The sequence below is a fragment of the Pseudophryne corroboree genome, chromosome 11, assembly GCF_028390025.1.
Source record: "Pseudophryne corroboree isolate aPseCor3 chromosome 11, aPseCor3.hap2, whole genome shotgun sequence".
Lineage (NCBI taxonomy): Eukaryota > Metazoa > Chordata > Amphibia > Anura > Myobatrachidae > Pseudophryne > Pseudophryne corroboree.
The window spans coordinates 133,352,136-133,378,257 of record NC_086454.1 but is presented as its reverse complement, the minus strand read 5'-3'; the positions used below and the strand labels follow the sequence as shown (position 1 = coordinate 133,378,257).

General features: G+C 45.5%; 1 protein-coding gene across 1 annotated transcript in view; it reads right to left on the bottom strand.

The window, feature by feature from the left end:
- NAALADL1 (N-acetylated alpha-linked acidic dipeptidase like 1) overlaps window positions 1-26,122 on the bottom strand; it is a 139,487-nt gene that overhangs the window by 101,506 nt on the left and 11,859 nt on the right. Inside the window, exons 2-5 of the mRNA XM_063946132.1 lie at window positions 21,696-21,868; window positions 20,404-20,525; window positions 4,436-4,555; window positions 910-1,099 (exon numbers count right to left, since the gene is read on the bottom strand). Coding sequence (XP_063802202.1) covers window positions 910-1,099; window positions 4,436-4,555; window positions 20,404-20,525; window positions 21,696-21,868 — 605 coding nt within the window. The remainder of the gene's footprint in view (window positions 1-909; window positions 1,100-4,435; window positions 4,556-20,403; window positions 20,526-21,695; window positions 21,869-26,122) is intronic.

Below are 26,122 nucleotides of genomic sequence, written 5' to 3'. Positions count from 1 at the left end.
ATAATTCCTTATTAATAAGCAAGGCCATTGATGTAGCAAGAAGAACATTGAATACATCACAATGGGGAGCAGGGAAACATTCTAAAAAAAGGTATAGGTAAAGATCACATGCCAAGTTAGTTTAAATGGCTATATATTATAAAAACAAGAGATATAGAGAGGGGATGTGTTTGGCATACCGGCGGTCTGCATGCCATCGGTCATATGGCCGATCCTAGAATCCTGACACCACTCGGAAAGCGGCACGGGAACTCCGACCACCAGGTGAGTATTGGTTAGATTTAGGGATAGGGTCTGAGGGGGGGGGGGGGATGGGGGTTTGGGTTAGCCACTAGGAGGGGGTTAGGGTTAGGCACTAGGTGGATGGTTAGCCATAGCCGCCACCCCCGAGGATTAGTCCTAGCCACCCCACCCCCCCCACAAATTAGCCCTAGCTTTCACCCCCCCCCAAGGGTTAGGGTTAGAATAGGGGGCAGGAGAGGGGTAAAATACTGACTCCTGTCCGGTGTCGGGATCCTCATTGTCAGGATGCCGCAGTTGGTCATGTGACCGCCGGTATCCCAACCATCGGTATTTCATACCAAACCCATAGAGAGACTGAAAGCAATTTTGAATACTGAAATGTGGCCAAAGTGTGACAAGTGCTATTACATGTTTCTACTGTGTTCTAATTCCCAGGCCCCTAATAGTGTGAATATGGAGGGACTCATACATACAATGCATACATACATACATACATGGGGAAAGATAAAGGGTGGTAGAGCTGTGGGTGAAACAGAATTTGAGGTTTGTCACTGATGAAGTGGCGCTGCATTGATACTTAAAAAAATAAATGTGAAAATGGACAATAGCGGCAAATAGAAATAAAGAAGAAAATGGTAATATGAGAGTGGAAACAATAATGCTTACCTTTAGCTGGATAATATGGAGTGAGCAGATCTCCAAAGTCATCAGTGTAGGCTCCTCGCTCTACCCCAGATGGGGGCATGTACCATGAGTTAGGGTATGTTTTAGAAGGATCAAAAATACCATCATTAATATCTTTTGGGTCTGTATACACCAAGACACCAATCACTCCAAATTGGGCAGCATTTATTGCCTAAAAACATATATGCAAAAGGACTAGTTGAAGTCATAATGAATTGGCCACAAACTAATCAATACAGTACTAGTCAAATCAGCAACCTGTTAAAACATATGCTGGAGAATTTTCAAATACTATTACAAGAGGCAAACATAGCATGACACTTCTATCAGGGGTTAAATGGGTTCTACTATTGCTCAAAAAGGCTAACGGTATACCATGTCAGTTATTCTTGCAATAGTAGGAAGAATGGTATCACACTGATATACCACTATACATAGCATATCATTTGCCTATTTCTCATACTTGAGATGGTGCACTGAGTGCTAAAATAAGCTTTATCCGCCATGAAGATACTTATAGACCTCTAAACCTAAACTTTGTGACCCGTAGCCCCACTGAGCCATCGCTGAATGACAATGAGTACCATCCAGGGCCATATTAACAATGGAATGGATGGAGCTCCAGCTCCAGGCCTCCGTGTAAAAATAGGCCCATCATCATGATAGCATGGGTCAGCCATAAATGTAGGGCATACTTGCCAACTTTTCTGCCCGATCCTCTAGGAGGAGGCAGCCCGGTCAGCACATAGGGTGTGTGGTGGTCGCAAAGATGTGCTGTGTGGGGAGGAGTGATGGCATAATTGCATTATCGTGGCTCCACTACCCGCTATACAGTGCCAAGAAAACAAACATTGAATAGCGGGGGCGGGGTTATGGTGACACGATCTAGCATGAATTGCATTATTGGGCCTACTCGGCCCACCCATTTGAGCTCAGCAAATGGGCGGCTGGGGGGGGGGGGGGGGGATTTGCAAGCAGCTGGATGGGGGTGTGGGAGATATGTCCACCTTTCTGGGCGGCCAGGAGCATAGGCAAGTATGCTGTAAGCAAACACTGGGGCTCATAGTGTAGGGGTGGGGGGTTCATATGCACACTACCCTAGCCACCCCCACACAACACTGGTCGCAGCTTCTCTGCTTCTCATAATAGGACCATGAATATTTCCAGACCAGGCCCATGTGGCCCTCAATCTGTCCTTGGTGCCATCCCATTTTCAGTACAGCTTGTTTCCAAGACATGGAGGCCTGTGAAATTGTGTTTATAGTAATTTCAAAGTACAATGACTCTTAAAATTAATCCTCCAAGTCTTGCACATAGGCTGTGCTAGTAATAATATTGCTTCTGATGTATCAAGGAAAGGGTGAAGGTGGATAGCTAAAACTATGCACATAGCAGAAATAATAGAGACATGAAAAAATGGCTGTGGACATAGAAAGAGACAGACTTGATACAAACAGGAACAGCTATGAGACTTGAAAAGTTAAGATATAAGGAGGTAAACATTAGAAAAGAGGGAGCAAACATGGTGTAGAGGGAGGTTAAACAGATATGAACAGCAAGGACACATAGGAGTCAGCTCTGAGGTGTGGTGTTGGGGGATGGCATTTTTAAATTTACTGGGGGAAGGGGGTGTAACAAGAGCATCGCCAAGCATTTTTAAAAGTTAGCTCCTGTGGCAGAAGGTATGATGCAATAGACATGAGATAAGACCAGGCAGTCAGGACTCTAAGGGACAGCCAAGTCAGACATACAAGGGGGACACACATAGGACAAACAATGGAAAGAATTAGGGGTCATACACTGAAATGTGATATTTGGTAGGGAGACAGAATCCTGCATGATAGAAAAGGAATATTCGGCTATACCACTGTTGGAAACCTTTTCCCTTGAATGTGTTTAGGAAATCCAGGGAAATCCATTTAATTTGCTAGCAGAGTCAGCAAAATACCAGCGGTCTACCTGGCTCTCCAGCAGCTCACGACTACCAAGATCACATATCTTTCCTCGTACCCCATAGAGGTATGCATGCTGGAGTAACATGTAAAGCAGTGATGTGCACCGCCTCACATCACAATCACACGCTTATTGGATTGCATAGAATGTTTGAGTTTACTGCTTTAAATAGTAGTTTCTAAGTATCTAATATCTTAACTCAATGCATTACTAACCTTATAACTAAAATGGTGGGGGACATGGGCACATATTGAGGTTGATGGGAATATGAACCTGTCTGTATATTTATTTAGTGATAAGGGACATAGGGCCTGGTCCAGAGATGGATACAGCCGCTCTGCCATTGGGCCTAATTCATGTTTGTACGCACATGCAATCACAATTGTGAGTTTTCAGGCTACGGAGCTGCTAATGTTAGCAAGTGAAGCTGCCGCCCCTAGACATGACAAGAGACGCCCACTGGAGCTATTGCAACTCATTTGCAATTGCGTATGAAATCACAAATTATACACAAAACAAGGAACATTGAGGGTAAGGGTAGGCCTTTGGCTATGCAGACTGGACACGGCAGTACAGACACAGGCGCCAGCTGAACATACGAGCCAGCAGCTGACAGCAGATACATGTCCTGATAAACGGCCATTACATGCCTGCGTTTTTCCAACCACTCCCCATTAACACCTCCAAGCGGTCACTTCCTGTCAATAATGTTTTCATGAAATCCTCTTTGCAAGTGAGACTGCCACAGAATTGCAGCGGCACCTTGGGTGAATGCGCATTGTGGTCACAGCACATGCACAGTCTGCTGATAATTGCTCCATTGCGAGAATATCGGCATTGCATACAAACATGAATTTGCCCTCTGATTACTCAAGATGTCCAATGATCATTAGATCAACAGTGTCTGGGTCGACAATATTTAGGTCGAGCACTATAGGTCGACAGTCACTAGGTCAACAGGGTTTGAAGGTCGACAGGGTTTCTAGGTCGATATGCGCTCGGCACAGGTTACCATTCCAATCGTAGTCCACGTGAATTGTTAAGTATGAAAAAGTTTAAAAAAAGAAAAAAGATGTGGAAAACGCATGTCGACCTTTTGACCTGTCGACCTAGAACAGGTCGACCTAGAAACCCTGTTGACCTTGATAACATGTCGATCTAGTGACTGTCGACCTAAACATTGTTTTCAGACTGGATCCCTGTAAATACATATGCCTAGGGAAGAGCATAGAGGTGCACTGAGGAAAAGCAAAGTGTTCTGCTGTGTGCATCAGGCTAGCTGTGGTCTTAAGTACATGAGAGAACCATAATATAACCATAAAGTAAGGAGAAATAAGGATAAGGAGGGGAGGATGTCTTCAGAATGAGTCAGATATCTCATAAAATTATCTTACTATCTTATCTTAGATAATCAACTTATCTAGATTTTATATACTTTACCTTTATTCTCTCGTATAAAAGTATAAACACCTGACCCCAAAATATGGCCTTGCTAATTAGAAAGTCATTGTTTATCACACTTTTCTTACAAGTAATAAAATATATAGAAATACACCTTAGTCGACCTGCCGGCTCCTCCATAGCGCACAATAGCAATCGTCCCAGATAGCGATATGGTTTTATTGAGGGTTTCAAAATCGCTAAGTTTCCCTTGATTGGCATATACCAGCAGTCCCTGTGAGACACATAGAAGATAAGGAATACATTGATCAAGTATCATAGCAAAACATATCATTGGTACTTCAGGAATAACCCCAAACTTATTAGTCATATGTATGTTAATATCAATCACATATGATGCATTTTTAATCAATGCAACTGATGACATGGTGGCTCAGCTGCAGGGGTTCCAAAAACTCTATTCCTGCAAATTACAAAGGTACCAGACTTTGTGTTACTAATAGTGTCCATATTCTGACAGTATCCACCAGTAACTCTGTAATGTACTGAATTTCTGTCATATTAGACTTATGCATACTTACCTACTTTCCCGGAAGGTATGGGGGACTACCCTATTTTTCTGGTAGTCCCTCACACTCCTGGAAGAGTGGGTGGGTATCACCAGGGCCGGACTGGCCATTAGGTTTACCGGGGCCGCCTGTTATATATGGCCCAGCCACCTGCACGTTACCAACGCAATGTGTCCTGAGACTCCTGACTACTGCGCGCCGTGACCACCAGCAACTATTAGAAGAGGCCCGCCCCCACCCGGCTGTCTGGAAGAGGAGGTCTGTGCGCCAAACGTCATTGACGTCATCGGCGCGGACCTCGGTGGAAGAGAGTGCGGCTGTGGAGCGGCGAATCCATCTCGGTGACCGTGAGTATGAGTCTACTAACCCACTGGCAATCAGGCGAGCTCTTGTGAAATACCCGTGCTGCTTTGCGGGCGCTTCTGTCGCAATGTGCGGCCGGCCGGCCGGCTCCATGCACTCAGCACTCTGGATATGTAAATTAATGTAGGGAGTTATTGTTGAGGTAGATAAACCGATGCCCATCAGCAGCTGATTCAGGCGAGCCTCCAGGGTCTATGACTGATATGTGCAAGGAGGGGATGAATTCACAGCAATATACTGTGGTATTACAGTGTCGGCTCTTTTGGATTGTTTTTACATATATATGTATATGTATATATATATATATATATATATATATATGTGTGTGTGTGTGTGAGTATGTCTATATACATACGTGTGTGTGTATATATTATATATATATATATATTTATTTTACAGCCACTTCTTCGAGCACTGACCGCTGAAGCCCCCCGCCCCGCCGCCACATTGAGCTCTCGTCTTGCTCCTATGACAGCGGCGCTACTATTTCAAATCTGCCACGGACCGTCAGCCAATCAGGAGCAGCCGCACAGACGTTCCTGATTGGCTGCCTGACTGCGTCAGATTTGAAACAGTAGCGCCGCAGTGCCGCCAACCACAGCCACCACCACCACTGCCCCCAGTCATGCCGCCGCCCACAGTGCTGCCGACCACAGCCTCCTTGCACCGCCACCCCCCTCAGTCCTCTGCACCTCCGCACCATGCTGACCACAGCCTCCACAGACCACAGCATCCTCAGCACCGCCAAATAGGTAATCTTTCCCTGCTGCCTTTCTCTCTCCCTAGTCCCTACTGTATGCCCTTGCTGTCCCTCTCTCTGTCACTCTCTGTTCCTATGTCCCTGCTGTCACTCTCCCTGTCCCTATGTCCCTGCTGTCACTCTCCCTGAATTTTGTCTCATTCTGTGTGGCATAATGTGAATTTCGGCTCATTCTGTGTGCTATAATGTGAATTTCGGCTCATTCTGTGTGTTATAATGTGAATTCCGGCTCATTCTGTGTACTATGATGTGTATTTTGGCTCATTCTGTGTGCTATAATGTGAATTTCGGCTCATTCAGTGTGCTATAATGTGAATTTCGGCTCATTCTGTGTGGTATAATGTGAATTTGGGCTCATTCTATGTTCTGTAATGTGAATTGCGGCTCATACCGTGTGCTAAAATGTGAATTCTGGCTCATTCTGTGTGCTATGATGTGAATTTCGGCTCATTCTGTGTGGTATAATGTGAATTTGGGCTCATTCTGTGTTCTGTAATGTGAATTGCGGCTCATACCGTGTGCTATAATGTGAATTTCGGCTCATTCTGTGTGCTGTAATGGGAATTGCGGCTCATACCGTGTGCTATAATGTGAATTTTGGCTCATACCGTGTGCTATGTGAATTTCAGCACATACTGTGTGGTATAATGTGAAAAGGGCACCAGTACTAGATAGTATAAGGGGTCCTACTATTATGGTGCATAATGTGTATAAGGGGTATATGGTGTGGTATACTACACTTATGGACATGATGCGCATGCTTTCGACCTTCACTTTTCCGTACCCCCACACTTCAAAATTTGCACTTCGACCACTATATATATATATATATATATATATATATTACACACACACACACACACACACACACACACACACACACACACACACACACACACACACACAGAGCCGATACTGTATTGCTGTGATTTCATCTCTTCCTTGCACATATCAGTCATAGACTCATAGACCCTGGGGGCTCCCCTGCATCAGATCATACCCAGCTGATTTGCTAGCCTATCCCTGTGCAGCTGGATGACATCATAGACCACCGCACCGATTCATCCAGATGGACACGGTGGGATGCATCGGCGGCGGGGGACAGGTGAGTATAATCAAAGCTGGGGGAGGTATCATGCGAGTATAAATGTTTGTTTTGTCAATGCACATGTTGATCCCTGATGACGGGCTGCTGCCCAAAACATGTCGGATTAAGTCAATAAAGTAATCACACGCAACAAGACTCGTGAGTGTCGCCTCAGTTGATCCACCGCATATGGATTATAATACGTTAGGAGGGCACCGAAGCATTTCACAGTTACACAGCACAGAGATGAATACCAGGGTTTTTTTTTATATATATATATATATATAAAATTTCTCTTACGTCCTAGAGGATGCTGGGGACTCCGTAAGGACCATGGGGAATAGACGGGCTTCGCAGGAGACATGGGCACTAAGAAGAACTTTAGATATGGGTGTGCACTGGCTCCTCCCTCTATGCCCCTCCTCCAGACCTCAGTTTGATACTGTGCCCAGAGGAGACTGGGTGCACTACAGGGAGCTCTCCTGAGTTTCCTGAAAGAAAAGAATTTTGTTAGTTTTTTTATTTTCAGGGAACCTGCTGGCAACAGGCTCCCTGCATCGATGGACTGAGGAGAGAGAAGCAGACCTACTTAAATGCTAGGCTCTGCTTCTTAGGCTACTGGACACCATTAGCTCCAGATGGAGTCGGAAAGCAGGTCTCTCCTCGCTGTTCGTCCCGGAGCCGCGCCGCCGTCCTCCTCACAGAGCCGGAAAATAGAAGCCGGGTGAGTATAAAAAGATAGAAGACTTCAGAGGCGGCAGAAGACTTCAGATCTTCACTGAGGTAACACAGAACACAAACGGCAGGCACTGATGGGTGCAGGGCGCAGGGGGGGCGCCCTGGGCAGCAATTTACACCTCTAGGACTGGCAAAAATAGATATATTGGCTCTGAGGACGGTATATGGGTATCCCCCGCCAGTTTTTGAATGGATTCGAGCGGGAACGAAGCCCGCCGCTGAGGGGGCGGAGCTTGATCCCTCAGCAATAACCAGCGCCATTTTCTCCACAGCACACGCTGAGAAGCTGGACTCTCCCCTGCTGAACGGTGACAGAGGGTTTTAAAGAAGGGGGGGGGGCACATAATTTGGCGCAATCGATATATATATATATATATATATATATATAGCGCTATATCTGGGAATTTTTTTTCCATAGTCATTGGCGCTGGGTGTGTGCTGGCATACTCTCTCTCTGTCTCTCCAAAGGGCCTTGTGGGGGAACGGTCTCCAGATTAGAGATTCCCTGAGTGTGTGGGGTGTCGGTACGTGTGTGTCAGCATGTCTGAAGCGCAAGGCTCTTCTAGGGAGGAGGTAGAGCAAATGAGTGTGGTGTCTCAGTCGACAACGCCGACACCTGACTGGTTGGATATGTGGAATGTTTTAAATGCAAATGTGAATTTATTACACAAAAGATTGGACAAAGCAGAGTCCAGGGAATGTACAGGGAGTCAAGCCCTGCCTTTCACTATGTCGCAGGGACCTTCTGGGTCTCAAAAGCGCCCACTATCCCAAGTAGTAGACACGGATACCGACACGGATTCTGACTCCAGTGTCGACTATGATGATGCGAAGTTGCAGCCAAAATTGGCTAAAAGTATTCATTATATGATTATTGCAATAAAAGATGTATTGCATATCACAGATGACCCCTCAGTACCTGACACGAAGGTCCACATGTTTAAAGAAAAGAAGCCTGAGGTTAATTTTCCCCCTTCACATGAGCTAAATGAGTTGTTTGAAAGAGCTTGGGATACTCCAGACAAGAAACTGCAGATTCCCAAAAGGATGCTTATGGCGTATCCTTTCCCGGCTACGGACAGGATACGGTGGGAATCCTCCCCCTGTTGCAACAGGGGCCCTGTCTGTTCCTGTACTTACCGCGGCTGCGTTTGACGGCATGGCGGTTGAACGCCGGATCCTAGCGGAAAAGGGCATTCCGGATGAGGTCATTCCTACTCTGATAAAGGCTAGGAAGGACGTGACAGCAAAACATTATCACCGTATATGGAGGAAGTATGTGTCTTGGTGTGAGTCCAGGAATGCTCCTCCGGAAGAATTCCATCTGGGCCGTTTCCTTCACTTCCTACAGACTGGAGTGAATTTGGGCCTAAAGTTAGGCTCCAGTAAGGTTCAGATTTCGTCCCTATCCATTTTCTTTCAGAAGGAATTGGCTTCTCTCCCAGAAGTCCAGACTTTTGTGAAGGGAGTGCTGCATATCCAGCCTCCTTTTGTGCCTCCTGTGGCACCATGGCACCTTAACGTGGTGTTACGGTTCCTTAAGTCTCACTGGTTTGAGCCTCTTCAAACGGTGGACCTAAAGTATCTCACTTGGAAAGTGGTCATGTTGTTGGCCTTGGCATCGGCAAGGCGAGTGTCTGAGTTGGCGGCTTTGTCTCACAAAAGCCCCTATCTGATTTTCCATGTGGATAGAGCGGCGTTGCGGACTCGTCCTCACTTTTTGCCTAAGGTGGTTTCCTCTTTTCATATGAACCAACCTATTGTGGTGCCGGTGGCTACGGGGGACTTGGAGGATTCCGAGTCTCTGGATGTGGTCAGGGCATTGAAAATTTATGTAGCCAGAACGGCTCGGGTTAGGAAAACAGAGGCACTGTTTATCCTGTATGCAGCCAACAACGTTGGCGCTCCTGCTTCTAAGCAGACTATTGCTCGCTGGATCTGTAACATGATTCAGCAGGCTCATTCTACAGCTGGCTTGCCGTTACCAACTTCAGTAAAGGCTTATTCCACTAGGAAGGTGGGCTCTTCTTGGGCGGCTGCCCGAGGTGTCTAGGCATTACAGCTTTGCCGAGCGGCGACTTGGTCGGGTTCAAACACCTTTGCAAGGTTCTACAAGTTTGATACCCTGGCTGATGAGGACCTCATGTTTGCTCAATCGGTGCTGCAAACTTGCAAAGTCATCTGCACTCTCCCGCCCGTTTTGGAGCTTTGGTATAATCCCCAGCATCCTCTACGGACTAGGAGAAAAATATTTACCGGTAGGTTTAAAATCTTATTATATTTCTCATGTCTGCATATGGTAGGCGATTACAGATGCAGTGTGTGTATGTACACACACACACACACACACACACATTTATACACATTTATACACTCAAATAATGTACTAGTAAAATGTACATGTAAAAAATCTAGTATCCCATACATTACTACAGTACATGTGTCTTTAGCGTTGCAAATTCAGTTAAATTATTATACTAATATATATGTGTGTATGTATGTATGTGTATATATATATATATATATATATAAATAATACACTGTATACACACACACAATCTATCTGTCTAGAATAAGGCCATGTTGGCAGAAGCATATAGCCGCTCACACACATTCACGTAGATGAGGGACCCTCTGAGATTGTCCCACTGTATCCCTGACGGGATCCGGTCTGAAGATCGACAGTATCTAGGTCGACAATGTTTAGGTCGACCACTATAGGTCGACAGTCACTAGGTCGACATGGATGGAAGGTCGACAGGGTTTCTAGGTCGACATGTGCTAGGTCGACAGGTCTAAAGGTCGACATGAGTTTTTCAAAAAAAAATTCTTTTTTTGAATTTTTTCATACTTAACGATCCACGTGGACTACGATTGGAACGGTAAAGTGTGCCGAGCGAAGCGGTAGCGGATCGAAGGCACCATGCCCAAAGCATGGCGAGCGCAGCGAGCCATGCGAGGGGACGCGGTGCACTAATTTGGGATCCCGGTCACTCTACGAAGAAAACGACACCAAAAAAAAAAAAAACTCATGTCGACCTTTAGACCTGTCGACCTAGCACATGTCGACCTAGAAACCCTGTCGACCTTCCATCCATGTCGACCTAGTGACTGTCGACCTATAGTGGTCGACCTAAACATTGTCGACCTAGATACTGTCGATTTGATGAACCACACCCATCCCTGACACCTGTCTGTGCCCTGTTCATTCTCATTTAATATACTGTATTATTGTACTGTAGGGTAGGATGTAGTCCTGCGGGACTAAATTAGTTTGGTATAGGAAGGATCTTTGTGGGGCTAATAGTGATATCAGGCTTAGTTAGTGTGCAGAGGATTAAATGTCACCCCAGTTTTAATTTCTTAACTACTTCTGCTACAGCACAATACTTTCTAAACTTTTTAATGTGTTACATCCGGCTAATATAATATGTTCTTCCTTTTATTGGTGTAACTCCATGTACATTACATTTTGAAGTATTAATCCCACCTACTTTGGTATTGGCTCCGCCTACAGTTGATTTGGTGCCACCCACATGAGGCCACTTTTAGAAAATTTTCCAGGGCCACTTTTGTTTCCCAATCCGCCCCTGGGTATCACGCATCCCGCCCACTTCCTAATGAAGGAATTGTAGGTATGTATGGAGAAGGCAGGGCTAAAAGGATGTAAATTGCACCATTTTAGCCACACTCCTTCTCCATGGACACGTAATTTGCTGCATCTTGGCATGACAGGAGTGGGGCCTTATGAAGTGAGGCCCCGGACCCTGCCCAAAAATAGTCAGCTGCATCTCACATCTGAGCTTCTCCTGGAAAGGGGAACATACAGCCAGGAGCAACATACAGCCAGGAGCAACATGCAGCTTTTCCAGAATGACAGGAATGGACATGACTGGAGGTTTATGGATTGTGTCATGGCATTTTCTAAGGCACAAGGCAGACATTTTAGCTACTGTATTTACAATTAACAGATTAGGAGCATGCTTAATAATGCATATTTGTGGGATAGCTCTCAAAAACAACCGTTCTATGAAGGTAAATGCAAATATTAAGGATCCCCAGAAAACAGAGCAGGACTGGCTTTCGTTCCCTCCATTTCCGACTGCAAAGCTTTCCCCTTTAGATTATATGCTAGACTGTTGGATTTACCAAACTCCAGAATGTGAGCACAGTGTAATAGAATTTTTTTTAAACAATATTGACTTTATTGAAGCATCAAAAAAATACAATAGATGCATTCATGTAGGAACAAGACAATATAGGAAGAAATACACCAGAGTCCATAACAACAGCAAAGTAAAAATTAACAGCAAAACAACGACAAATTCAATGTATATAAAGATACATTAGATGGAGAGAATCTGGAATCAAGCCAAACAGCCCTAATGATAAATGTAATAGGGTGCAAGAGGCCAGAAGTCTTGGATTTCATCCAATAATGGCCATATTTTTAAAGCGGCTATCATTTACAAGGAAAAAACTATCTGGATTTGCCTTGTAAATGACTGACACTTAAAAATACGGACATTCTCGGACAAAATCCCGGACCTCCGGCTTCTCGCACCCTATTACATTTACTACCTAGTCTCTTAAAAAGAAATTGGAGGATCCAGGAGAAGGGTACGTGTCTCACCACAGAGTACTGCAAAAACAACAAAAAACAGCCTCTTCAGGGGTAGTAGGAAACTCTCCCATGTGGCAAAAAAGTTGCTCGGTACTGATCTCTATATCGAGAGATGTTTCCAACAAATACTTGTGGAAAATAAAAAAAAGTTTCTCCTTAAACATTTGTAGGGTTGGTAGAGAACGCTTTCTAGAATGGTTTTGTGAGCAGCCTGAAGAGATTGTCAGCAGCAATTTCTCAACATCTCTAGGAACCCAAGTACCTGAAGGTAAAAGGTAAAAAATTGGTAATTCTGGAGTGAAGGGGGCATAATCTAGTAAGTGAGTAGTAGCAAAACACCAGATCACCAGGCAGAATTGCTTAACAATAGGGAAAGCACAGAAATAATGATAAAGATCGGCCGAGGGTTGTTGACATTTAGGACAAGTAGAGTCATCAACAATACCCATTAGGAAACTCCTGTGAGGAGAAATACACAAATGGTGAAATATATTGAGATAAAATATATTGAGATACATTTCAGTATATTTGGCTGCAGGGAACGTGGTAATGAAGAACAATAACATTCATAAAAGGTCTTTTATAGATAGGGAGGGGAAATGTTCTAACCATTGGGACATAACAGTTTTAAGGGAAGGAGTGTAACAGAATTGTATTATTATCTTCTCTAGTGTTCATGTCATGTTTGCTGTAGGGTCCCATGTGGGTAATTCAGACCTGATTGCTAGGGTGCCTTTTTTGCAGCCCTGCGATCAGATAGTCGCCGCGTATAGGGGGAGGTGTAAAGTGCTGTGCAGGAGTGCGATCGCTTTTGTAGCAGAGCTGCACAAACATCAGTTTGTACAGCCTCTGCTCAGCCCAGGACTTACGCTGCTGCTGCAATTGCTGCTGATCGGTGCTGGAGCTGACGTCAGACACCCTCCCTGAAAGCGCCTGGTCCCTCCTGCGTTTTTCCGGACACTCCTGTAAAACGGCCAGTTGCCACCAACAAACGGTCACTTCCTGTCAATCACCTTTCGATCGCCTGTGCGATCGCTTTTTTCTGCACCATCCCGCCGCTAGGCACCGATGCCCGGTGCTGCGGTCAGTCGCACCTGTGCATTGCGGTGCATGCGCAGTTCAAATCTGATCGCCTGCTGTGCGAAAACGCACAGCAGCGATCGGGTCTGAATTACCCCCTATGTCTGCACAGAGTGTAATAGAATTGTTTATAATCTTTTCCTGTGTTCATGTCACATTGGCTGTAGCATCCTATGTCTACACAGAGTGTAATAGAATTGTATTACAAATGTGTCCAGTGTCATGTTATTTTAGATGTAGTGTTCTGTATCTGTGTAGAGTGTAACAGAATTGTATAACGCTCATGTACAATGGCTATGTCATGTTGGGTGTGTAATGTAGTATGTTTCATATATTGTAATAGAATTGCAGCATAGTCATGTCCAGTGGTCATGTCATGTAGGGCTTAGTGTCCTATGTCAGAAAAGAGTGTAATAGAATTGTGCTAAGATCATTCTAATGATTAAACCAGTTGTGCACCTGCTGTGCTGCTAACAACTTTCACAGGTTAATCTGTGGCATGGTTTACAATGGGAACCCTGTTATTCACCGGGGACCCCAGTAGCATGGGAATGATAGAATTCACAATGGGAAACTCACAGTTCATGGGCCCCAGGCTAGTCTCGCTAAGCAGCATCTGAGATTGTGGCTAAAAACACTGGGTGATGGCAATCATCAAAAGTGACCATAGCAGGGCTGGACTGCTCATTTGGCACTTTTGGCAATTGCCAGAAGGGTCGAAGGCCTGATGGGCCGATCCAGCCATGCATAAAGACCAGGGGACAGATGTATTAAGCCTGAAGAAGTGATAAAGCAGTGATAAAGAAGTGATAAGTGGAAGGTGCTAAAGCTCCAGCCAATCAGCTCCTAACTGTTATTTTTCAAATCCGTAAAGATTGGCTGGTGCATTATCACCTTCCACTTATCACTGCTTTATCACTTCTCCAGGATTAATACATCTGCCCCCAGGGCTGGCCGAGCAGCTCCGCCTCCTGGCGCTGTGCTCGGCCACCTGGTATATGAGAAACAGTTGGCGTGCCATGTGGCCAGGCACCTGCGGGTCATGGCATGCCCCCTTGAGTCGAGGCCACGTCCCCTTCCATAATGATGTGCCATGGCAACAGCCCCAGTCCGTCCCTGGACCAAAGGTCAGGGGAAGGCAGCATGGGTTTATAAATAGTAAAAAAAAAGGCTCAGGTCACTTCTTACTAGACTGTGCCTAATTAGCAAAGAAACAAGGATAGGTAACCTGCAGATGAGGAAAGTGGCAAACAGTCACTATGCAGCTGATATAAAGTAAGAATGTAATAATTATGTTGTATAGTTCGGTTATATTGGGCACTGTTGTATTCTATGTTTATAGATTGTAGTAGATTTGTATTATGATCATGTCCAGTAGTTAATGTAGGTGGTGTAGTTTTCAATGAGGCATACAATGTTATATAATTATCTTATGGGCATGCTCATAGGCCAAGTTAAATGTAGTGTCCTATTGGATCACTCTTAGCCCTATTAACCCTCTAGGGTGAGTAGAAATGCTTAAAATTGCATAAGGAGATATAAATACAAATGAATAACCAAATTCATTTCATTTGATGGCTGCTGTTACGTCAGCAAATTCAATAATACAGGGATTGGTGCTCCCCAGAGTCAGAAAAAAATGTATTTTGGTGTGAGGGAAAAAGAAGACGCTATACTGGGGTCACTCTTAACTATAATAGGAAATTCAAGCATGCTGGTCCTGTTTATCCAAACTGACCAGCGGCATTAACACATATTCAGTGGTCAGATAACCGGTTTCACCCAAGGGCTTGTTCACATCTCTAATGCTGGCAGCATTACCTTAAACAGGACCAGCATGCTTGAATGAAAATGCACACTCCACCAGCTATTACACCCAGACGGAGGTAGCACTCTCTTCTCTTTCAGCCCTCTCTCATTTCTGAATTGCGGCGTGTCACTCTGCAATGTCAGCTGATATCAGGGTATCAGCTACGCTCTAACAGAAACAGCAGAAGGGCCTTTTACTTTCCTTCATACCAGCAGAGGTCTGGCTATACTCTCATCCACCTTCCGCTGATTTAACCAGATTTGCCAGGTGATCAAGAGGGTGAGAAAGCAGATATCAGCAGGGACAAGATTTGCTGGACTATTCTCTTCTCAGTCTCTCTTTGATACCATTTGCATCAAGGTCGTTAAGCTTATATTGCTGGTAATATTATTTGCTGGATGCTCACATGATATTATTTGGACTATAAGCAATGCTATGAGAACTTTTTGATTTGATTAATATATGTGATACAGTGGTATTAGTTTTCTGCACAACCACCAGATTTGCAAATGATTTCTGTGCCCTTTTATGCTCTATCATTCCAATTACTATTTGAGATTGCACTGGATAAGAGCCCAAATAGTTTCAGTGTCAGTTAAAGATTTTGTGTTTCATTCTGTTCTGCTGTATCTTACTGTTGAATTAGGAGCAGCGATTGCACAGGATAAGTGCCTTAAGAGGTACAGTGTCAGTTAAAGATTTTGTACTTTATACTGTTTTGCTGTACCTTACAACTTGAAGGTATACTTGATACATTGCTGTCTGATACAGGAACAGCGATTCTGCCACTAAAGGGAATTATTCTCTGGCATTCAAGCAGAGGCGTATCTAGGGTAGGGCGAGTGGGGCACGTGCCCTGGGCGCCTTTGCAGGCCCAGGAGAGGGGGGCGCCGCCGGCGGCCAGGGCATCATGCCCCACTCGCCCCTGTCACACCGAAAGCCGAAATGTGAGGGGAGGAGAGCGCACCGTCTCTCCCTCCCCTCACCGCCGCTGAAAGCCATAGCAGCACTGATTGGCTGCCGGTCCGCGAGCCCTGATTGGCTAGCGAACCGGCGCCACACAGCCGCCGGAGACCTGTCCTGGAGCGGTGAGGGGAAGGAGAGGCGCCCTCCTCCCCTCACATAGAACACGCCGGTGACTCGGTAAGTGACCGGGGGGGGGGGGGGGAGAGCACAGTGGGGCATGTAACTGGCACAGTGGGGCATGTATCAGGCACAGTGTGGGGCATGTATCTGGCACAGTGAGGTATGTAACTGGCACGGTGGGGCATTGTATCTGGCACTGTGGGACAATGTAACTGGCACTGTGGGGCATTGTAACTGGCACTGTGGGGCAATGTAACTGGCATTGTGGGGCATGTATCCGGCACTGTGGGGCATTGTATCTGGCACTGTGGGACAATGTAATTGGCACTGTGAGGCAATGTAACTGGCACTGTGGGGCATTGTATCTGGCACTGTGGGGCATGTATCTGGCACTGTGGGGCATTGTATCTGGCACTGGGGGGCAATGCAATTGGCACTGTGGGGCATGTATCCGGCACTGTGGGGCAATGTAACTGGCACTGTGGGGCATGTACCCGGCACTGTGGGGCATTGTATCTGGCACTGGGGGGGCAATGTAACTGGCACTGTGGGCCATTTTCAGTGGCCACACCCCTTCTGGAGCGTGGCCACACCCCTTCTGGTGTGTGGCCACACCCATTTTTTCGCCGCGCACGCACATGCTTCTTTTGCTTTGGTTTTTTTTTCCTTGGGGGGGCGGTGCCATTTTACATTTTGCCCTGGGCTCCAAAAACCCTAGTTACGCCTCTGCATTCAAGGAGTGAGACAATTTTGTCTCTGTATTACTTATAGGGGATTTGACACTTTGTTTCTAAGCTGAATGTTGTTCTAGATAGAACCATAACAATAATCATCACATGTGTCTGATACTGGTAATATTTCCCTATCTTATTTGTAAAATAGCATTTTCAGGGACTTCTTTATCTGCAGTGTATATTGAACAAGCCCAATGGGCGTTCTAGTGATTATTACATAATATAGGAGTGTCCTCACTAAGCGCATGCAATTAATCTAACAATCAGGACTCATTACAGTACGAATAATATTTTGGTCCATAAAATCCACGCATTATTTATAAAGTACCTGCATAGGTTTAATCTATAAATTATTGAAACCTGTATGGCATTTATTCGCCGTCCAGGAACATAGTTTTCCCTTTTTTTATGTGTATGTGTGTTTGTGTTGTTCCCTTTATTTTAATGCATATCTAATAAATAGTAGATTTTAGACTGATCAACACTGAAACCGTTCTGGATTCTTTTTCCTACTATAGTTAAGAGTGAGCCCAGTATAGAGTCTTCTTATAGCAAAATATGGATGCAGTAATCACAGCTGCTGCTGTGCTAAAATATGTTAATACAGTGGGAGGTTACTAACGATGGCTGGGAAATTCTGTGGGAAGACGCAGACTTTGGCCTCAGCACTCCCATGAAAAGGAGGTCACAAATACTTCCATTCTGGGAAAGGCTTTCCCTCGCCATCACCTCCCCACTGCCAAAGATACAGGGGCACAGCGTCTGACGCAGGACCCGTTCAGCAAATGCGCAGTTCAGCTAACATCAGATATGTATGTAAACCATTGGTTTGCGTACATCTCTGTATAAGTCCCATGTCTGTACAGAGTGCAGGCAGGTGTGTAGTGTTTCTGATTGGTGGATCGTCATTTAAATTTGGGTTTTTATGGAAGGATTAGCATTCTGACCTGAACCTTGAGAAAGACCCCAGCAAGGGGTAGAAGCGCGTTGGTGTTCCTGTGGAGGCGTCAGTGAGTGGAGTTCTATGACCTGGATCCAGCAGTTACGACCTGTGTTGAAGTGTGGGCTGATCCGGAGCACCCATATTGGGACACATATGCTGATAGGGACTGTTTGATTACAGTTCCCACTGATTCTGGTAATTACTCGCTTCATACGCTGCCTAAGGATTGTGTCAAATCTGATCCTATTGTGTGTTGTGTATATAGGTGTTTAAATTAAAACATTATTTCACTATATACAACTTTTTCTGCCCCGGCTGCTGCAGCACTTCTCTCTACATTGATGCTGCAGAATCTCTCTTTGCCCCAGCTGCAGCACCCATGTCTGCAGAACCTCTTTCTGCCCTGGCTGCTGCAACACTTCTCTCTGCCCCTCAGACTGCTGCAGCACCTCTCTCCGCCTCTCAGGCTGCTGCGGCACAGCTCTCTCTAGCCCTCAGGCTGCTGCGGCACATCTCTCTCTGCCCCTCAGGCTGCTGTGACGCAGCATTCTCTATCCTTCAGGTTGCTGGGGTACAGATCTCTCTCTGCCCCTCAGGCTGCTGTGACGCAGCATTCTCTATCCTTCAGGTTGCTGGGGTACAGATCTCTCTCTGCCCCACAGGCTGCTGCGGCACAGCTCTCTCTAGCCCTCAGGCTGCTGCGGCACATCTCTCTCTGCCCCTCAGGCTGCTGTGACGCAGCATTCTCTATCCTTCAGGTTGCTGGGGTACAGATCTCTCTCTGCCCCTCAGGCTGCTGTGACGCAGCATTCTCTATCCTTCAGGTTGCTGGGGTACAGATCTCTCTCTGCCCCTCAGGCTGCTGCGGCACAGCTCTCTCTAGCCCTCAGGCTGCTGCGGCACATCTCTCTCTGCCCCTCAGGCTGCTGTGAAGCAGCTCTCTCTGTCCTTCAGGTTGCTGGGGTACATATCTCTCTCTGCCCCTCAGGCTGCTGCGGCACAGCTCTCTCTACCCCTCAGGCTTCTGCGGCACAGCTCTCTCTGCCCCTCAGGCTGCCGTGGCACAGCTCTTTCTGCCCCTCAGGCTGCTGCGGCACAGCTATCTCTGCCCCTCAGGCTGCTGCAGTGCAGCTCTTTCTCTGTCCCTCAGGTAATTCTGGGACATTTTGTTCATTTAGGCATAGGGGGATTATCAGGTCTGGGATGGCAGTTCTAGGGTATTATTTTCATTAAGGCATTGGGGGATAATCAAATTGAGGGGTGGCAATTTTGGTGCATTATTTTCATTGAGGCATTGCAAGATTATCAGATCTGGGAGGTCAGTTTTGGGGCATTATTTTCATTCACAGATCAGGGCAGTTATCAGGTCTGTGTGTGTGTGGGGGTCACATTTATTTTCATGTATGAATTGGTTGGTTGTGATGTCAGGTCAGTCGGGGCATAGAGTATATAGTGTTTTGCATTTATTTGAATGAAACAAGTGAATAGTTAAATACAGCTACTTCCATAGTGGCTCTACCATGGACCAATGTGTATAAGGGGCTCAACCATAGTGTAAGAGGTATAAGGGGCTCTACTCTGTGGCATAACGTGTATAAGGGGTACTTCTATGTGGTGTAATGTGAATATAGGACACTACTGTGCGGTGTAATGGGAATTGGTAATATTCTGTGGCCACACACCTTCCCAATGAAGCCATTTTTTTTTTATTATTAGCAGTTATTTATATAGCACTCACATATTCTGCATCGGTTTACAGAGAATGTTTCGCCATTCACATCAGTCCCTGCCCCATGAGAGCACACACACATAAGAGGGTTAATTTGTGAGGCAATTAACCTACCAGTATATTTTTGTATTGTGGGAGGAAACTGGAGTACCCGGGGGAAAATCACTCAAGCATTGGGAGAACATACAAACTCCACACAGTTAAGGCCATGGTGGGAATCTAACCCATGACCTCAGTGTTGTGAGGAAGCAAGGCTAACCATTACGCCATCAATACTGCCATGCCCCGCCCTATATTGATGTTGCAAGCCTTCAGCATGCACTGACCCTATTTTAAACATGGGGGGGGCATCCAAAGGAAACTCGCCCTGCACTCCACAAGGTCTAAACCGGCCCTGTCACCAATTTAGGATTTTTAAATATTGTTTCATTTCAAATGTAACATGCCACCATATGTTGGTTGGGCCTTCAATTCAGTACAGGGGAGGGGGCCGCCAAAACATACCCATGGCGCCTAGCTACACCTCTGAGTGCAGTGAACATGTATTATAATCATGTTCACAGTAAGACTGCATAGATATAATGTCCTATATTACATACCTTGGGATTCCCACTGGGAGCATAAGCAGCGTATGGCTTAACTACTTCTGCGTCATTCTGGTCACTGTGTAGACCTTCTTCAGTGAGCTGTGATGTCAGTCTTATGTCACCGCTGGATGTTACTAATTAGGAAAAAGAGGTGACAGAGGGCATTGATGAGAGAATAATGCTACATATTACTGACCAGTGATACATTATGACTAAATACAGAACACACACTGTTACCATGCAGAAAGTAGTTTCTTATAGTCACTAAAATAAAGCTACAGGAACTGTGAATCTCAGGTGTGGCAGTCAGTGAATTATAGCCCTAAGCATGTATGCACATTTTAATATGGAGTATGGACATTACCACTTGTAGCTTCACAGATCTAAGGAGGAATAGGGCAGTATAATAACTGTCAGTGGAATCCCTATTTCTAAAACTCATGCAGAAGCCTTCACTGGCTGACATTTCTGCCAGAGGATGTTATCACAGACCTGTTAGCGTTGGTAGTAACCCTTGGAAAAATCAGCCACTGTGTACAGTATGCACAGTCTCAAGTGATTGCTGTTATTAAGGGCTTCATTACAGTATCCAGAAGACAAGAAGTAGGACTGTGCAATTGTCCACAAACTGAGGGTTACAGTTTCCATACAGAAGTGGTAATTAGAGAATGTCCGAACATACTGATAGTGCCAGGGAATTATATCTTTCACATGCTTTCCTAGAACAGATATCCTTAGACGCACACTCATATCTATACAGTTGATCAGTTGCATAAAGTAAGACTAGGTTCTGCAAATGGTACTCCATTGGAATCAGGGCCGAATTTAGGGGTCAGACCGACCCTAGGCACATTATTGGGCTCCGCTTCCCCCTCCCCTTCATCATGTGATGGCCCCCTTCATATCGGGTGCCAGTCCGGATGCCTAAAAACCACCAAAGCAGCCCCAACCTCATCCTACTACCAACACATGGACCACAATTTGCTGCCCATTGTCTTATACCCATCATTTGCTAAATTATATATATATATAGAGAGAGAGAGAGAAGAAAAGTTGATCTGGCCCTTATCAGCCAGGTCTGCTGCCCCCCTAGCAAGTGCTGCCCCTAGGCATGTGCCTCCCGTGCCTAGTGGAAAATCCACTACTGATTGAAATCATTAGATTAAGTCACCTCCAAATTGGAGTCACAAACACGTCCATTTCCGTTATTCCATCTAGTACCTGCTTGTACGCAGCTAGAACAGTATTTCCGGGCTATTTAGTGTCACTGACAACTTGTTCCCAGATGTCTGACTATCACTTACCAACTGTGAAGTTGTTGGGACTGTTTGGATTAGGGAATGATAGGTACACATTGTATCGTTCCTCCTTCGCATCATCAAGACCTGAATCTTTGTCTTTCCACCTACTGAGGATGAAATTCACAGTTTCCTCATCTCCCCTAGATGTGGCTATGTGAGGAGACTTACTGAGCTGTCTGTGGAAAAACAAGATGCTTTGCATTACACTGGACAGTAATGAGAAAAAAATTATAATGGGACTTAACTAACTGAGGGGGTAATTCCAAGTTGATCGCAGCAGGATTTTTGATAGCAACTGGGCAAAACCATGTGCACTGCAGGGGAGGCAGATATAACATGTGCAGAAAGAGCTAGATTTGGGTGGGTTATATTGTTTCTGTGCAGGGTAAATACTGGCTGCTTTATTTTTACACTGCAAATTAGATTGCAGATTGAACACACCACACCCAAATCTAACTCTCTCTGCACATGTTATATCTGCCTCCCCTGCACTGCACATGGTTTTGCCCAATTGCTAACAAAAATCCTGCTGCGATCAACTTGGAATTAGCCCCTGAGAACCTTCAGTGCTGTTTATGTTGTACCATAACTTGATGCTTTCTAACATTCAGTACAATGGGGGTGATTCTGAGTTGTTCGCTCGCTAGCTGCTTTTAGCAGCATTGCACACGCTAAGCCGCCGCCCTCTGGGAGTGTATCTTAGCTTAGCAGAAGTGCGAATGAAAGATAAAGCAGAATTGCGAATAGAAATTTCTTAGCAGTTTCTGAGTAGCTCCAGACTTACTCAGCCATTGCGACCAGCTCAGACCTTTTTGTTCCTGGTTTGACGTCACAAACACACCCAGCGTTTGCCCAACCACTCCCCCGTTTCTCCAGCCACTCCTGCGTTTTGCAACTCGAACACCTGCGTTTTTCCGCACACTCCCATAAAACGGCCAGTTTCCGCCCAGAAACACCCACTTCCTGTCAATCACACTCCGATCAGCACAGCGATGAAAAAGCTTCGTTATGCCGTGTGTAAAATAACTAAGCGCATGCGCTCTGCGAACCTTGCGCATGCGCAGTAAGCGACTAATCGCAGTGTAGCGAATATCGGCAACGAGCGAACAACTCGGAATGACCCCCAATGGGGGTTATTCCAAGTTGATCGCAGCAGGAAATTTTTTAGCAGTTGGGCAAAACCATGGGCACTGCAGGGGAGGCAGATATCACATGTGTAGAGAGAGTAAGATTTGGATGGGTTATTTTGTTTCTGTGCAGGGTAAATACTGGCTGCTTTATTTTTACACTACAATTTAGATTGCAGATTGAACACACCACACCCAAATCTATCTCTCTCTGCACATGTTATTTCTGCCTCCCCTGCAGTGCACATGGGCCCTCATTCCGAGTCGTTCGCTCGGTAATTTTCTTCGCATCGCAGCGTTTTTCTGCTTAGTACGCATGCGCAATGTTCGCACTGCGACTGCGCCAAGTAATTTTGCTATGAAGATAGTTTTTTTACTCACGGCTTTTTCTTCGCTCCGGCGAACGTAATGTGATTGACAGGAAATGGGTGTTACTGGGCGGAAACACAGCGTTTTATGGGCGTGTGGATGAAAACGCTACCGTTTCCGGAAAAAACGCAGGAGTGGCTGGAGAAACGGAGGAGTGTCTGGGCGAACGCTGGGTGTGTTTGTGACGTCAAACCAGGAACAACAAGCACTGAACTGATCGCAGATGCCGAGTAAGTCTGAAGCTACTCTGAAACTGCTAAGTAGTTTGTAATCGCAATATTGCGAATACATCGTTCGCAATTTTAAGAAGCTAAGATTCACTCCCAGTAGGCGGCGGCTTAGCGTGTGTAACTCTGCTAAAATCGCCTTGCGAGCGAACAACTCGGAATGAGGGCCATGGTTTTGCTCAACTGCTAACAAATTTGATGCTGCGATCAACTCAGAAGTAGGCCCAATATTGGGGGTCATTCCGAGTTGTTCGCTCGCAAGCTGCTTTTAGCAGCTTTGCACACGCTAAGCCGCCGCCTACTGGGAGTGAATCTTAGCTTATCAAAATTGCGAACGAAAGATTAGCAAAATTGCGAATAGACACTTTTTAGCAGTTTCTGAGTAGCTCCATACTTACTCGGCATCTGCGATCAGTTCAGTGCTTGTCGTTCCTGGTTTGACGTCACAAACACACCCAGCGTTCGCCCAGACACTCCTCCGTTTCTCCAGCCACTCCCGCGTTTTTCCCAGAAACGGTAGCGTTTTTTCGCACACACCCATAAAACGGCCTGTTTCCGCCCAGAAACACCCACTTCCTGTCAATCACATTACGATCACCAGAACGAAGAAAAAACCTCGTAATGCCGTGAGTAAAATACCTAACTGCATAGCAAATTTACTTGGCGCAGTTGCACTGCGGACATTGCGCATGCGCATTAGCGACTAATCGCTCCGTTGCGAGAAAAAAATACCGAGCAAACAACTCGGAATGACCCCCATTGCCTCCTCACCCTCTACCTTTGCAAAAGCTGCTTTTATTTTAACAAAAAGGATTGAAAACTATTTTGTGGAAGCACAAGAAAAATTCCTACATGATTAATCATTATACTTTTAATATCTGCAAATAAGGAACTGCACTGTCACTAGAAATCCACCCCTAGTTTAGAGGCAGATCATAATATCAGTATTTCTGTTCTTACTCTGCACATAGGAAAGGCAAAATATTATTTTTTTGTAAGAAATCTTTTTATTGTATAACAAAAAAGTACAGAATAAAGACAATTACAACATACATAAAATTCACTAAAAGGCAAGGGGTGCCCAAAAGTTATAACCAGATATGTGGGGCAAATACACTACAGTATTGACCTGCCATAATAGGATTGCTTCAGTGTATTCTAATACCTTTCAAATGTTCTCCTGGGTGCAGCGTGGTAAACAAGCAATGTATCAACCCCATTTCTTAGTAAATAATTTAACACCCTTTTCAGTATTAAAAGTGGACATAAGGCAACAATGCACTTTCCATAAGGTAAGAAGCTGTCAGGTCAGGATGAAGAGAGGTATCTGAAGAATGGATTTGAGCTGGAAGCAAAGACCACCGGTGGGAGTAGACATGGAGGATGGATGTAGTTCCTCCTCATGAGCCCCTATACCTATACTGAATCACAAACTGTAGAAGAATGGAGACTGGTTTACTGAAGCTTGAAAACATGGACTGCTGAAGAAAGTAGTTTGGACACTATAGCTGAGACTTGAAAACACGGCCTGCAGAAGACTGGATACTGATAACTGAGGCTTGAAGACACTGACTGCAAAAGAGTGGATACTTGATAACTGTGGCTTGAAGACACTGACTGCAAAAAACTGGATACTTGATAACTGTGGCTTGAAAACACTGACTGCAAAATACTGAATACTTGATAACTTTGGCCCAAAGGCACCACCAACAGCACCATGACACCCGGGAACCCTGTCAGGCAGCACCGACCCCACGCTCAGGACTGAAGTGCAGCAGGGAGCAGAGCTAGGCACTGATGAGAAGGGCATAAGGCTTCCAGAGACTCAGAGCACGGAGCAAAACAGGCACAACTGCAGGAGCACAGAGCTGACGCACTTGTCAAGAAGAGCAACATAAAGCACTGGCAGCATTTAACCCAGATCCAGACCCTTTTAAAAGGGGAGATGATCCAGGATTGGCTGAAGCACCAGAGCTGCTATTGGCTGTTACCCACGAGGAAGCACTCCTTTACATGCTGAGTCCCCGACCCTAGAGTTGCAGGGCCTGCACCAGCCACTTCCGCCAGCCCCACCACGCCCCTCACTGTGAGTAGTGACCAGCCGTTCTCCGCCACAGCACCACCAAGACCCGGACCCTGGCAGGAGGGCATTTTGTTTTAAGATAACCTGTTTGGCCAGAAGGCAAAGAATATGCGATATGTGGTATTGGGAGATATGTGTAATTGTGTCTGCATTTTGTTTATAATTGAGGCAAAAGAACTAAACATGGATAGACATGGATTCGCTACATAATCCAAATTGTTATACAAGATAGCAGCTATGGAGCCCAGTGGGTTAGCTATAAATCTGTTAATAGTACTAGCTTGCTTTCACAGTCTCTCACTGTAGCGATGTGTTTAACTCAGTGCTATTGCCAAAGATTCAAATTCTACCGCAACAAGGAGAGGGGACAGGGGGCAGCCCTGGTGGGTGCTGCGTCGTATGCAAAAAGAGGCTTACACATGATTAGTCATAATATATGTGTAAGGGTTGGTATAGAGCATAACAAAGCAACTCTGCTGTATTTAAAGGTCTGGGAAACCAAAGCCTTGGGATTGTCTCAAACAGAAGGTCACAGGTAATGAAATCAAAGTTTTTTAAGCATCTAATGAAAGTAACAACCTGGACCCAACCTGCGAAGAGTCAGCCAATGACTGTAAGATGGTA